This window comes from Trifolium pratense, linkage group LG2 (genome assembly GCF_020283565.1).
Source record: "Trifolium pratense cultivar HEN17-A07 linkage group LG2, ARS_RC_1.1, whole genome shotgun sequence".
NCBI classification, from domain to species: domain Eukaryota; kingdom Viridiplantae; phylum Streptophyta; class Magnoliopsida; order Fabales; family Fabaceae; genus Trifolium; species Trifolium pratense.
The window spans coordinates 72879596-72895211 of record NC_060060.1 but is presented as its reverse complement, the minus strand read 5'-3'; the positions used below and the strand labels follow the sequence as shown (position 1 = coordinate 72895211).

The 15616-nt window shown below is 33.0% G+C and overlaps 3 protein-coding genes and 1 pseudogene across 3 annotated transcripts; all 4 read right to left on the bottom strand.

The window, feature by feature from the left end:
- Window positions 1-808: 808 nt before the first annotated feature.
- On the bottom strand, window positions 809-1459 carry LOC123906951. The gene has a single exon (XM_045956985.1). It carries the CDS (start codon window positions 1402-1404, stop codon window positions 916-918), a length of 489 nt encoding a protein of 162 aa, XP_045812941.1. The 5' UTR covers window positions 1405-1459; the 3' UTR covers window positions 809-915.
- Window positions 1460-6007: 4548 nt separating this feature from the next.
- Window positions 6008-7635, bottom strand: LOC123905406 (annotated as a pseudogene).
- Window positions 7636-9872: 2237 nt separating this feature from the next.
- LOC123905405 lies at window positions 9873-10811 on the bottom strand. Its single transcript, XM_045955006.1, has 2 exons — window positions 10787-10811; window positions 9873-10720 (listed from the first exon to the last, which is right to left on the bottom strand). Exons 1-2 carry the CDS (start codon window positions 10809-10811, stop codon window positions 9873-9875), a joined length of 873 nt encoding a protein of 290 aa, XP_045810962.1.
- Window positions 10812-11370: 559 nt separating this feature from the next.
- On the bottom strand, window positions 11371-14198 carry LOC123905404 (spermidine synthase 2-like). The gene is made up of 9 exons (XM_045955005.1): window positions 14039-14198; window positions 13843-13919; window positions 13603-13725; window positions 13358-13462; window positions 12343-12421; window positions 12176-12247; window positions 11776-11971; window positions 11546-11672; window positions 11371-11445 (listed from the first exon to the last, which is right to left on the bottom strand). Exons 1-9 carry the CDS (start codon window positions 14196-14198, stop codon window positions 11371-11373), a joined length of 1014 nt encoding a protein of 337 aa, XP_045810961.1.
- Between the last annotated feature and the right edge of the window lie 1418 nt (window positions 14199-15616).

Sequence of the window (15616 nt, the reverse complement as noted above, 5' to 3'; positions counted from 1 at the left end):
ATCACTATAAAGAAGTTAAGGTAGGGACACAAGTAGCTTGATCGTGTTCCCAAGTAAAGCTTATCCATTTGCCTAATAAGTCACAACCAAAAAACATGTTTATTTGTTTGATCACCCAAAAATTTTTAACTCATGAAAATGACATAAATTATTTTAAAAGGTAATGACAGATAGATCATAGATATAGAAAGAAAAATAATCCAATAAATTTGATTGATATAGGTCATGTCTTGATAAACAGCTTAATTTGCAGCTTATAACATAAACGCTTATCATGATAATCCTTATGTATAAGGTAATTCTTCTAAATAGTCTCAGAAATGTTTGTGTTAATAAAAAAGTTCAAATAAGTCGATTCAATCAATTCAATCAGACTCAAATTATCTATAAGATGGACTACACTACACGTTCAAACTGTTTTGTGCATTTGCCAACTGAATCCTAAATAAGTAATACAGAAAAATTAAATTGCAATCCAAGTTTCATATCATAGACTATGGGCGCTCCTAGTGATTATCAAGATTTAATTCAATACACTGACGTACACGCCACCAAGGCACCAACTAGTATTAAAATTAAGCATGATAGTGATTATGAAATTTTATATGCAGAATATTCTGGAAACAAACTAGTATTCACTATTCAGTCACATAAAATAAGAATATTCTAAAAATTATGCTGAAAAATTACATTCTGGAAACAAAAACAGGACCCAAAAAAATTGACTCACAAACAACTGAAAATGTACATAAGAAAATATAAAACTATACTGTAAATAAATAAAATAAAAAAATTAACAAATGAAATACCTGTCCTATTATCATAATTCTTCTTCAAAATTTTCACCTTAATTTCTAAAAATAAATTTAAAAAATGACGTCACGCTTTCAATCACGGTAATCTAATTTCCAATTCTCAGCTGGAAACGACGACGTTCTGTTCCAAATCAGTCGAAACAGACTTGATAGGAGGAACCACCGCAACGTAACGGGTGGAAAAGCTCCGAAATCTATCAGGAGAATCATCTTCGAAATCCCCGTTTTGTCCCTCATCGAAGTTCAAGGAGTAACTCAAAGGATCGTACTGATATTTTCCGGCATGCCGGAAACCTCCGCTTCTATTCCGGTTGAACCGTCGGATAAACGTCTTCCAGCGTGGTCCTGCTACGATCTCCGACCACTCGCGGATTTTCATGAAGCCACGGGAGTACCACTGTTGACCGGAAGTGGCGGTTATCGTTGGGGAGTCAGAGCGAGATTCGGACCATGATGTGGGTCGCACGCGCTTCCACCATGGTAAGTTTAGGGTGGTGGAACGACGGGAACCGAAGCAGCAGAAGGTACAGCGTGTGTTTGTGGTGTCTTCAACGCCGGGTGATGATGATGAATCAAGCTCCATCTCCATGCCGTTGCGGCGTTTGGTAGTGTTTTTTTTTTTTTTTTTTTTTTGTAGTGTTAATCGTAGTTGAGGAAATGATGCAATAAATTGTCTTATATATCCGTAACGTAACGGATATTAAGTTCCTAAACCCAATCATTTAGTGACTCGGTCAGCTACACCTATCAGTTTACCGAAGAAAATATTAATTTTTTTTTTAAAAGACACTATATTTATTTTTTTAAGTGTCGTTTTGGGCCAGTAAAGTAAGATTAAATTGATGAAGATTATTTTTGCATATTTTCTTTTTATTATACCTTTATTTTATTTTGATAGGATTATATATTTATTTTAATATAACAATAAATTTCTATTTTTTTCACTAAATCTACAATCAAACGACAATTAAAAAAATATAGAGTAGTTAATTTTCATTATGTCCCAATATATAAGACATCTTTCTTAAAACCACAAGAATTAAGAAAAATTGTTTTTACATTAATTATTAAGAGAGAGAGAGAAATAATTATATTTTACTTCTTTTTGTTTAATTAGAAGTATTTTTGTGAAAATTTAATTAATGTAAATTAAACTTTAAAAATTTAGTTAATGCAAATTAAACTTTGAAAATTGGAATAACCAAATTTTACAAAAAGATCTTAGGACGGAAATAGTCGCTAAACACACACTTTTAAATATGAGGAGTTAGATTACCTATTATATTTGATACATTTGAGTGTATTTATATTCTAGTGACTCTAGTGTTACAAAAAAATAAGTTTATGAGCAAATGTGACTTCACAGTGTTTGAGGTGATTTTTGAGCATTGTAAATCTATTTTTTACAACTATTATAGAAACTCAAGTGTAGAGTTTGTGCGAAGACAAACAAATGAGGTTGCCCATAAACTTGTTAAGGCGGCCACATTGTCAGCTAGTTTTCAGATTTTAGTTAATATACCAAATTGTATTGAACACATTTTAATTAATAAAATGCTATAAACACATTTTCGTAAAAAAGAAGAAGATAAAAATGAGTTTTAATATCGGTATCTTTCACACATATATAATTGTTGAAACCAATCCTTAAATTTTTTGTTGAATTTAATTGGGTGACAGTTTATTCCAAAAAATTTCAACATTGTTGCATATTGAAATTAATTATTAAATTTAGGACATTGATTAAAGTAGAATAGATCGGAATCATCTCATCCACGTAGAGGTGTAAGTGGGTCGGGTTGAGCCGATTTTAGCCAAATCCGCTATCCGACCTGATCAAAGATAAATGGGTTGGATGTAAAATTCGTATTTTTTATGTTAAACTCGAACTGATCCAATCCGATAATGAGCGAGTTGAGTTGGGGGGATGGATCATTACATATAAATTTTATAAACAATTCTCAAAATAATATATAGTTATATGACATTTTATTTCATGAAAATTTTAAAATTTAGACTAAATTTTACTATTTAAAATTTAAACAATTGAAATTACATGAAATTCTATCAAAATTTAAAACATAAAAATATTAAACTATATTATTATAAAATATAATAAATGTGAATTTTTTTTAAAATTGGTTGAATTAACGGGGTTTATGGATTTAGAACATAAACTTATTACCTGAACAAAACCACGATTAACGGGTTGGTTCATATTGAACCTGCACTTAAACGAATCCAAAATCCAAATGAAATGTGAATTGGGTTGAATTAGACTGCCGAGTTGAACGGATCACCCCCTACCAGCTAACACGCCTAATTTTAAAGTGTATGGAATATTTTTATGAACCGAAGTGAGTGTATTGTGACGTGGCTACACTTAATGAAGATTTACTTACTTGCTAATAAAGGGCATTGTTGTAATTTGGGTTTGGAGCCGTTGTAACTTTGACTTTATACAGCTTGGTGTTTACACTGATTTTTGGTAAACAACCGCTAGTTTAAATTAATTACTTGAGAGATTAACTAGTAAATCTCGGGACAATTGTTCATGCGTTATATTAAAAGAGGTTTGAATGTTCATCATTAAAGACATCATTATTTTGCAAAAAACAATGTGTTTAATTCGTAAAGTAGAGTTTATGAAACACAAGTGTGAGACATAAATTGAATGAAAGTAAAAAGCAAGTTCACTCAAATGAGAGAACCATTTAAATGCAGAGATGTAAATACTTTTAAAAATAAAGACTTAGGAAAAGTAAATTTGCATTTAGAATGTAAAAATTACAAATGATAAAGAGTGGTTCACTGATTCATACATCTTTCTCGAATGACTCGTTTCTCGCTTTAACATGAGTACTTTGAGTGTTTGAGAATTTGTGTAAGTGAATTGTGACCCTTATTTCGACTTACAAACACCTATTTATAGAAAAACTAAGTAACTACTACTTTAACGTTAAACTACTAGTCCTCTACCATGCGTCCTTCTGCATTTGAAATGAACCAAGGCCCTCAACCGTTGTAACTGTCGAAATCGAATCACATTTGAAGGATGGAAAATACTCTAAGTCCACAATTTTAAGCACTTCGATTCGTTAACTTTAATCGAATCAACCATCTACTCGAAAGGCAGAATTTCTTCATATCTTGTAGCCTCACATTGGACAATACAAAGAATACTTTCCATTAGAACTCTTTTGTTCTTAAAGACATTACCCTTAACCTTCATTAAATGAGAAGATAAGAGAGATAATCTCTCTTGTTCTTGAAGACATTTAAAGCCTGATACTATTTAAAGCCTTTTAACAAGCTTTTCAATAATGAATGTCTTTGGAACTAGAGATGAAAACATATTTTAGCTCGAGCTAAAATATGGGATAACACTTGGCTGACAGATTGCTGAACTGTTCTACTTTCATTGCTCTATATTATAACTGTCCTATGTCTATGCAGACTTAATTTATTACCGTTCAATTAAAACATGTTTTGTTTCTCACAATGACCCTAAAACTTATGCCTAGGCCTTTAAGTAAGAGTAATGCGTCAATTCTGTACTTAACCATATCAAGAAAGAAGACTATTTTAAGTATTTTTTTTTTGAGCAGCATAATTTATATTAAAAGCACTCTTCATAACATAAGATATGTTATGACAGCTAAAACATTGTACAAGAGATGTATACAAAGTGGAACAACAAATGCTAAAAAAAAACTAAAAAACTAACAAGACATAATAGCAAACCGCAAAAACACAGAAAACAAAAAGCATCAGCCAAAACAAAATAGCCCTTGAAGCAGACATGCACAACAAGCCCCGTCATCTCTACATACAATCGACCGGCCCTTTCGCAATCCTTCCATTGAACCATTGCCTCGACACCACCTTTATTTGCTCCACCATCTCCTCAACCGTGACTGTACCATTATTAAACACGGAATGATAGACATTATCAGCAGGGGCATAGGCATATCCCTGTTCTTGTCAAAAGAGTGCTTGGTTATATGGTGTGTCTCAGCCCTAAAATAGCTTTGATCGGCTTCGATATTTTCCACCAAACCATCTTCTCTCCAAATACTTACCCTCTGATGGAGAGTCGAAGGCACCGCTCCTACGCCATGTATCCACTCCCTTCCAAAAAGCAGATTGTAATTGGCCTTTGATGCCACAACCAAAAACAAAGTTGGCCTACCAGTGCTGCCAACTGCTACATCGACTTGAATTGCCCCCAGTGAGAAACCAGTCTCACCTTCGTAATTCGAAAGAACGATGTTATGAGGGTGCAGGTCAGTAGAGAACTTACCAATCTTGGTTATCATGAATTCTGGCATCAGATTTACTGCTGCCCCTCCATCAATCAACACTTTGTTGACCCCCACATTGTTAACTTTGGCCTGAATAAAGAGGGGTTTCAAATGATTCTTCATTCCCTCAGTTGGCCTTTCAAAATTGGCCATTTGCTCTTCTAGGCAGCCATTGTTCATAACATAATAACACATTGGCTTGTGTAAAGCCAATTCACTTTCATTGAACTCATCCTCTCCTTCAGTTACTTCAGACCACACGTCATATTCAGCAGGCAGAATGGAAACTATATTTACCAGCACATCAAACTCAGGATCTGAATCAAGAAGATCTTTATCTTCCATGTTCTCCTCTTCGAGTTTGTCATCAGTCTTTCGATCAGCCAAAGGTTGAGACAATCTCTCCTTTATTAGCCTTCTGGTCGCTTCGACCACCTGTTTTCCCTTGTTATCATCTGCCTTCTGAACCCCCTGAAGTGACAATTTTTGTTGGCGCTGATGCCTGCGCCATTGTGTACGTGTCATGGGATTCTTTCCCATGTAGTTATTTCTGTAAGCATACTTCTTCGAATCAACAGATTGATTCGACCGGTTCTTACTTGAACTCCCCTTATCAACAGAATTTCTGACAAGGTTTGATGCATGACCATCAACCCATTTGTTCATTGGTGTGTTGTAGGATGGCATAAAAGTATTTGGATTGCCTAACCTTTGATGCATTGGTTTAGCATGCGCCACATTTTGTCTTTTCACTGGCCTTGATCTTGGCCAATTCTCTTTGTTTGTCCTAAAAGGTATAAACTTGTTGAGGCCCTCAGTAGCCTTCTTGTCGAATACTGCACTGCACCTTGGGCAGAGCATGACTTCATATTTGTTGAGTTTACACCTCTATAAGAAATCTATTAGTTCCTCTTCAGCCCCAGGATATACTACTATCATCTTTTCGTAGTACTCATTCTCTGGAATAGAAACTAATTGTGCGCCACCAGATAAATCCATGGCATCAATCATTAAGCATTCGACTGGTTCCACATAGGAAGCATCTGATATTTGTAATGGATCTTCATCAATTTTCATCTGTTGTTTGGGCTTCTCTCCAAACTTCAGCCTTCCATCTTTCAAAGGCTTTTGAACAAGATCCCTGAAAAGAACACATTGTGAGGTTTTATGACCCAAAAAGTTATGAAATTTACAAAAACCTCTTTTCTTTTGTTGTTCTAAAGGAGGCACTTTTAACCCCTTTGGGACAACAATTTGGCCATCAGCAACCAATAAATCAAATATTTCATCACATTTAGTTATATCGAATGAATATGTTTTAGGAACAAATTTATCATTTTTAGGTTCGACAGGATTTTTTCCATTCGATGGCTTTAGCAATTTACAAACATAGGGAGGGCCTGGTTTTAATTCGGCCACATTAACTTCATTGTCCTCTATGTCTTCGTAATTTACCACATATTCATCTTCATCATCTATTGTTTCAACATAGGCTATCTTTTCCCTTTTTTGAAACTTCGATGATCTAGCCTTTTCAGCTTTAAGGCGTTCGACCTGTCTCACTCTATCTGCTAATTGTGCCATATCTCTTAGATGTTGTGTATCTAATTTCTTTCGAATCGAATAGTCTAGGCCTCCAGCAGCCATTTCGACCAACTCATTTTCAGGCACTTGGGTAAAACACCTAGCCTTGAGTAGCCTGAATCGATTCAAATAATCATCTACGGACTCTGGTGTTTTCCTCCTAACACTGGCCAATTCTTTCAAACTAATCTTAGACTGGCCCATGTAAAACTGTTCATGGAAAACCCTTTCTAGTTGAGCCCAATGATGAATCGAATGAGGGGGAAGCGTTGTGAACCAAGTGAAAGCATTTTTTGTGAGGGAATTTGGGAAATATTTCATTCTTAAATTTTCATTATCTTCCAAATTTCCCGCTTCAGTAAAAAATCTTGCAACATGCTCCACTGTTGATTCAGTTGTATCCCCAGCAAACTTTGTAAATTTGGGGATCTTCCATCCCCTTGGCAATTCAGTCTATAGTACATATTCAACCAAAGGTGAAACGAAATTGGGCCTGTGCAAGCCCACATTAAAACCATTTTGGGTCAGTATCGTTTCGACTAAATTTGCCAAATTATCTTGTTGTGCAAAATTGTTTCGTTGCACATTTCTGACTACTTCGTCAGCATTTTGATTTCTATTAACCAAAACTATCCCCGGGTCTTGAACCTGATTCACCACTTGGACTGGTGGTTCCTCTTGCACCACTTGTGGCGCTTGATTGACAGGAACTTCATCATTAATGGGCAAACCCTGGTTCTGAATATTCGCTGGGTTTCGAATGGGTTAATGTTTTGGTTAGGCATTGCAGGTGTACCAAAGAAATCTGCAATTCGCCCCATCTGGTGGGCTAACAACTGATAATTGTTGTTTGTATTATTGATTAAAGGATTCAAGATAGTTCCTAATTGCGAAGTTAGGGTGTTAACCATTTCATGGTTGCTTTCGTCCATTTGTTGTCGAAAAGACATCATGGTTACATTTGTCAAATTTTGTTGGGCGATATCTCTAGCCCTATTTCCCACAACAGAAACTGATGGGGAAGGCATGGTAACCCCTTCAGGATTAGAATTAGAATGATGTAAGCCCATCATCAGAGATTCTGGCATACCTAATCCCGATTGATTCCGCGCAAATGATCGAATTGGGTTCCTTAAATCGTTAGGACCTGGCTGATTATTTCCCATATTTGACACTAACGAAGATATTGACCCAGATAGGGTCGAACTCGTTGAAGGAACCGTTACTCCTATATTCCCAAAACTCACTGAGGGTGCGCTCGAACCAGATGTTCCAAAGCTATTGGCCATGATTGTAGCGTTACTATTGGACGCTTGTGTTGGCTGTCCCTCAGGATTTTGGACATTGTTATTGTTGTTTTGATTATTATTGGGTGGTTGAACCATTTTTGATCGAGATTTAACACTAGTTAAATTTGGTAAGGATTTACCACTCCTCAAATGCATACAAAATCAAAACATACAACTTTGAACACCAATTGTTTTAGTATTCGATGAAGATTCTTAGAAAACAAACTTCTTTTAAGAATATAAAACTACACAAAACAACCCGTCCCACTGGGCGTGCCAATTTGTTTACACTGATTTTTGGTAAACAACCGCTAGTGTAAATTAATTACTTGAGAGATCAACTAGTAAATCTCGGGACAATTGTTCATGCGTTATATTAAAAGAGGTTTGAATGTTCATCATTAAAGACATCATTATTTTGCAAAAAACAATGTGTTTAATTCGTAAAGTAGAGTTTATGAAACACAAGTGTGAGACATAAATTGAATGAAAGTAAAAAGCAAGTTCACTCAAATGAGAGAACCATTTAAATGCAGAGATGTAAATGCTTTTAAAAATAAAGACTTAGGAAAAGTAAATTTACATTTAGAATGTAAAAATTACAAATGATAAAGAGTGGTTCACTGATTCATACATCTTTCTCGAATGACTCGTTTCTCGCTTTAACATGGGTACTTTGAGTGTTTGAAAATTTGTGTAAGTGAATTGTGACCCTTATTTCGACTTACAAACTCCTATTTATAGAAAAACTAAGTAACTACTACTTTAACGTTAAACTACTAGTCCTCTGCCACGCGTCCTTCTGCATTTGAAATGAACCAAGGCCCTCAACCATTGTAACTGTCGAAATCGAATCACATTTGAAGGATAGAAAATACTCTAAGTCCACAATTTTAAGCACTTCGATTCGTTAACTTTAATCGAATCAACCATCTACTCGAAAGGCAGAATTTCTTCATATCTTGTAGCCTCACATTGGACAATACAAAGAATACTTTCCATTAGAACTCTTTTGTTCTTAAAGACATTACCCTTAACCTTCATTAAATGAGAAGATAAGAGAGATAATCTCTCTTGTTCTTGAAGACATTTAAAGCCTGATACTATTTAAAGCCTTTTAACAAGCTTTTCAATAATGAATGTCTTTGCAACTAGAGATGAAAACATATTTTAGCTCGAGCTAAAATATGGGATAACACTTGGCTGACAGATTGCTGAACTGTTCTACTTTCATTGCTCTATATTATAACTGTCCTATGTCTATGCAGACTTAATTTATTACCGTTCAATTAAAACATGTTTTGTTTCTCACAATGACCCTAAAACTTATGCCTAGGCCTTTAAGTAAGAGTAATGCGTCAATTCTGTACTTAACCATATCAAGAAAGAAGACTATTTTAAGTATTTTTTTTTTTTGAGCAGCATAATTTATATTAAAAGCACTCTTCATAACATAAGATATGTTATGACAGCTAAAACATTGTACAAGAGATGTATACAAAGTGGAACAACAAATGCTAAAAAAAACTAAAAAACTAACAAGACATAATAGCAAACCGCAAAAACACAGAAAACAAAAAGCATCAGCCAAAACAAAACAGCCCTTGAAGCAGACATGCACAACAAGCCCCGTCATCTCTACATACAATCGACCGGCCCTTTCGCAATCCTTCCAATGAACCATTGCCTCGACACCACCTTTATTTGCTCCACCATCTCCTCAACCGTGACTGTACCATTATTAAACACGGAATCGTTCCATCTCTTCCACACCACCCAGATAAAAGCATTCCAGATCAAACACATCCCTGCCTTTTCTTTCTTGTTTGTGACACAGGTAGCCCACATAGCAAAGGAGATAGCAAGATTCGGGGGAATAATCAAGGTAAAACCCAACCACCTCGTAATTCATACCAAACCTTCGACACACAATCACAATGAAGGAAAAGATGAACTGCAGTTTCAGCCTTTCGTTCACACATCACACACGTTTGTTGATCAGTTCGCAACATCTTTAGCTTGTATAAATTATCCTTGGTCTGCACACGGTTTAGTAACAGCTGCCACACAAAAGCACGTATCTTGGAAGGCGAAGCACTCTCCCATAGCCTTTTAAAAACAAAAACCTCGATCGGTTCTAGTGTCCTGCGATTATTTGCCACATTCTCCAATTGCAGATATGTTGTTTTGACAGTAAAACCCTGAATTCCATCTCCAAGCCACAACCACTTGTCATTAATATCCAAGGGAAAGAATGGTGCGATAATTTCAACTAACTCACTGTATTGATCCTCCTCCCATTGGAACATTTCCCTGCGCCACATCAAGTTCCACTGCCATCTACCATCAATCAAACTTCCTGCCTCTTGAATCACAACTTGTTGTTGCAAAGAAATTCCAAAAAAATGTGGGAAGCGTTGCCGTAAGGATTGGACGCCCACCCACACTTCATTCCAAAAAGATGTTGAGTCTCCTCTCCCCACCTTCTTCCCAACCGCTAGACTAAACCAATTAGACCCGTTCTCCAAATGACATAGGTCCCTCCACCAATTTGAAGCAAGTCTTGGTACATCTACATCCCCTAGTTTTCTTTTACCAATAACATCACTTCCATATCTAGCTATAACAACATCTTTCCACAACTCATTTTCTTGTGACAAAAGTTTCCACCGCCATTTTGCAAGTAGGCTGGTATTAACTAATCGTAGGTCTCGTATTCCCAAACCCGCTTCGGTTTTCGGTTTGCAAATATCATGTTTAATATGTTTTGTTTAGTATTAAAAGTAATAAAAACCGCTAGTATAAATCTCCATATACATTTTTAAAATGCCTTTAAAAGTGTTTTTGTCAAAAAAGAATTATTAAATAAGTTCTATTTTTTTTTTGAAACATTAAATAATATCTATTATAAGTCAAAATTGGGATAGTGCATTAATATAAATCATCTATGGCTTCTAGTTACCAGTAACTGGTGTTAGCTTGCTTCCGAAATAGCTATTTTTGTTCCGATTAATTTATTTAAATTATCGCAAAATAAACAAATTGTACAGTTTCCTTCACATGGTGCTTATTTGTCTTTCTAATATCAATTCGTCTATCTATTTGCCCACTCCATTAGTACTACAGTTGCACCAAAATATTGATTCCATTATTCAGCTTAATAGAAAAAACATTTGTGAAGAACATAATTTATTAGAAAGCATGAATAATAATAAAAGTCTAAAGTAAACCAATGATAGTATCTAGCAATCAATGATTATTGCCGAAATGGTTATGAATAGATGCAAGTTGAATTGTTGGTATTATTATGACCAGGAACCGGATCCTCAGCAGTTATCCGGTTCCATTATTATTGCTCTATGTCCTATCCTGCTAGCATCAAACTCCTTTTGCAACACTCTTAGCTTCATTTCTTTTGGCAAAAGATGGCAAGCAAAATGAAGCTGAATGAATCTGAAATTTGAAAAATATATATTTAAATTAAGAAGCGAAGAAAAATGAAGATATAATAAAATATACTATATATGCTTGCTTATTATATTAGTGAGGTTACCTCTGAGTTGTAATACTTCAAAGGGTACTTTGATACCCCATAATTTTCTTGACCAATTGGGTTAATTGGATTTCTGAAGTCCACATGTTGACCTTGAGTGGAACAAAGCAAGAAACCAATGACCCCACTGAATCAGTAAAAAATAATAATGAGAATTGATTATTATAGTTATATAATCATAATTGAGATGTATACTAGTTAATTTCTATGTGCACTGCATGGTCACTTGCCTTGGATATGTTGGAACATTTGTCCATGCATAGTCACTAGAGCCTTTGAAAATTTGGCGGCTTTTGATTAAAAGTTGTTCAATATCTAAGGACTTGTACCAAAAGCTCTCAGCTTGGATGCATAGAACTCCTCCGGGACGAAGAGCTTTTGAAATCAATTCAAAGAATTGAGTTTCAAATAGCTCATGATCAGGCCCTGAATCATATATTATTATAGAAACATATATAGATACTATATAGATATATCATGCATATCATGAACTATATATATATATATATATATATATATATATATATATATATATATATATATATATATATATATATATATATATATATATATATATATATATGTACAAAACAAATTAGTAGAAGATGATGAATTAAAGAGGGTACGTACTTATTGGGTCGAAGGCATCCACTATAATTGCATCGTAAGTTCCTTTTGGGACAGAATTCAGAAAAACTGTTCCTGCGCCAGTTTCAATTAATTAAGCATCATAAACTACGTACTGCAATAATAACAATGAGATAATGAACTATATATTTGGATAATGTTTTATGTACCATCTATATCTATAACATGAAGCTTGACTCTGGGGTCCTTGTATCCAACAGCTATATCAGGGAAATATTTTTTATAAACCTGAAAACAAAAAAATCTTGGACTATATTATCACGTATAATATAAGACCGTTGTTTAATTGATTGTTTACTTGTTTTATACTATAGTTCATGCTAATTAATCCAATAATAAGAGTCTAAAACTATTTATATAGTGCTGTTTGATTCAACTTTAAAAAAATGAATTTTTTATTTGTATTTTGAAAATAGATTTTCTAAAATCGTTTTTCAAAATATTACAAGTTTTTTATATTTATTTTTTTAAAATTAAAACACTAATTTTGACATCATATAACACAAACACACATTATTGAAGATCAAAACATAGTCAAAATAACAATTTTTTCAAAAAGTTGTATTTCGAAAATGAATTTTATGAAAATCTATTTGAAATAACTTCAAAATTAAGTGATTTTTTTTCGCAATTTTGATATAAAAAAAAGTTTCAATAAAATGATCAAATACATAAAATAACATTTTAAGAATAATTATTCAAACCAAATTTTTATTTGAAGCCTTTATAAAAAGTTTTTTTGTAAAATTTTTTTACACAAAATTATGTAACACTATAAGAATCTATTTTAAAAAAATCTATAACAAACAGACTCATAAATAAGAGTATTTTTTAAAAAAAAGGTATTTTAAAATCTATTTTCAAAATACAAATTCATTAATTTAAAAATCATTAATTTAAAAAAAAGGTATTTTTTTTTAAAACAAGTATAGTATAAAACAAGTAAACAATCTATTTTAAAATCTATTTTTTAAAAAATCATTAATATAAAATTGACAAATTCATTAATTTAGTGACCACAAATTGACAAATTCAAAAATATAAAATATTTTTAATTTACTACTAGTAGATTATTTTGGAATTATAATATTGCTATGCATTAAGTTGACTCTTTTGATAACTAGTAGTATACAAAAAGAATGCCAAACTTTATTTTACTCTCACATCAATGAGCATAGTGTCAATTTCACAAATGTCAATGTGTTCAACAGAAGAGTGTCGGGAAATTTCCCTAAGGATGCCACCATCACCTCCACCAAAAAGCAGCACCTATAAATAAGAGGACAATCAAAATAAAAATGTCACACATTTTAGCAAATCATGGTTTATACATACTTCAAGGTTGAACATTGAAATGATTTGGATTCTAATATTTCTCGCAATTATGTAACATTATAATTAACATAAACCTTTTTTGGGTTTGGGATTGAGCAAAGAGGAAGGTGAGTCATCATTTCTTGGTAAGAACATTCATCTTTTTCAGTGAGTTGGAGTGCTCCATCAAGAACAAATACCTTGCCATATGTTGATGTCTGCAATTCAATTAAATTAATTAATTTCATGCTTAATAATTTGATATCAAGCCAAGTAATTAAGATAATACTACTATACTAGTATTTTACTGTATATGGTTATCAAATCATTATTACCTGAAAAACTAGCATATCTTGAAATTCAGATTTCCCTTGGAAACAAGTGTTTTCTACCTTCAAGAAGTGTGCTTCCCCTGCAATATTAATACATATTCATGTGTCATTAAGTGGAGGGTAATTAACACTATATTTGTACAAGCTATTGATCAATGAGAAACTTAAAAATGATTAATTTTTTCATTAATTAACCTACCTGGCCATATTGGACAATGTTCAGCAAACCAACCAGGAATTTGTGGATGTTCATCAGCTCTTGGTTCTCCATTCCCTTCTGCAACTGTGATTTTGGGTGCTGAGAAACCATTTTCATCATAACCAATTACACCTGAAGGGTGGACTAGTTCAGAATCCATGATGTTGCTGCCACAAAAAATATAGAAATATAATTGTGACTACTTTGTCTTAGATGTTAAAGCATGTTGGCTACGTTAACATATTTATAGTAGCATATAATGAGGCAGTCTAAAAGGTTAATTTAAGACAAGGAAATTATAAAGTAATGTATCAAAGAAGAAGATGACGAATTATGTTTGACTACTTTAAATAAATTATTTCTTTTTGACCATTTTTAGTAAAAAAAAAAAAAAATTATACACACACATACACAAGTTGACTGAAAAACAAGAACCAAAAATTATTACAAGAAATATTTATAGGAACTAAAAACAAAATTTGAGAACCTTTAATTAAATATTTAACCCTTAATTAAATAAAAGTTTCGAAAAATCAAGTTTAGTCATATGATTTTATAATTTTTAGAAATTTATACACAAACATACACTATATTGTTCAACGGATATGATATCAAATATTTTTATAATAAGGTAAAAAGGTCTAAAACATATAGAAAATTTATTTTAATACTTTTTTCCTAAGACCGTCTAACATATTAAAAGTAAAACCTCCTATATAGTCAAGAATATTTCTTAATTAAGGAAAAATCTGAACCTCTTAATTAAAACACATAATATTTCTTAATGTATAATTTTATTTTTTGACTCAAAAAATTATTATATGTTGTACTATATTGAATATTATTATATCTTAATTAAAGAAAAATTTGAATTACTTAACTTAAAGTACATAATATATGTGTAATTTAATTTTTTTTTTTTTGACTTAAAAATAGTATTATATATGTTAAACTATATTTAGATTCTCATGTCCGTCCTAGAGGACTCCTTCGTCGGTGCCACGTCCTTCATTGCCTCCAATGTTATCGTTCCCTCTTGGGGGAGGATAGTTTTGCTCTTCCTATAATATAAATATAGTGTGAGTATTCTTTTTTGGCGTTGATCAGAATTTAAAATTAATTATTCTGTACCAAAAAAATTTAAAATTAATTATTAAAAATTTAAACGGCTGGGAATAATATGTTTTAGAAATAAATATTTATGATTTTTTTTTTGTCTTAAAAGTTAAAATAGTATCATGATTGATGTTGGTTTGGTTTAATACATATTACATATTTACTTTTCTTTTTATTTTTTTTTTAATTTAACAAATTGTTGGATATGCCTTGAAACCTCGGTAACAAGAAGTCAGAAAATTATGTTTTTAGGAGATTCTGCCTGCTCACGCCCAGGCGTGGGAGCTGGCGCCCAGGCGTGCAGAACTGGGATCAATTCTGCCTTCTCACGCCTAGGCGTGGGAGCTCACGCCCAGGCGCAGCGCGTTTTGACAGCATGTGTTGTTTTGCTGTTTTTTTGGGAAAAAATATTTTCTTTGAGGGTACTCTGACTTGAATTTGTTTTATTTTAAAACAGATTTG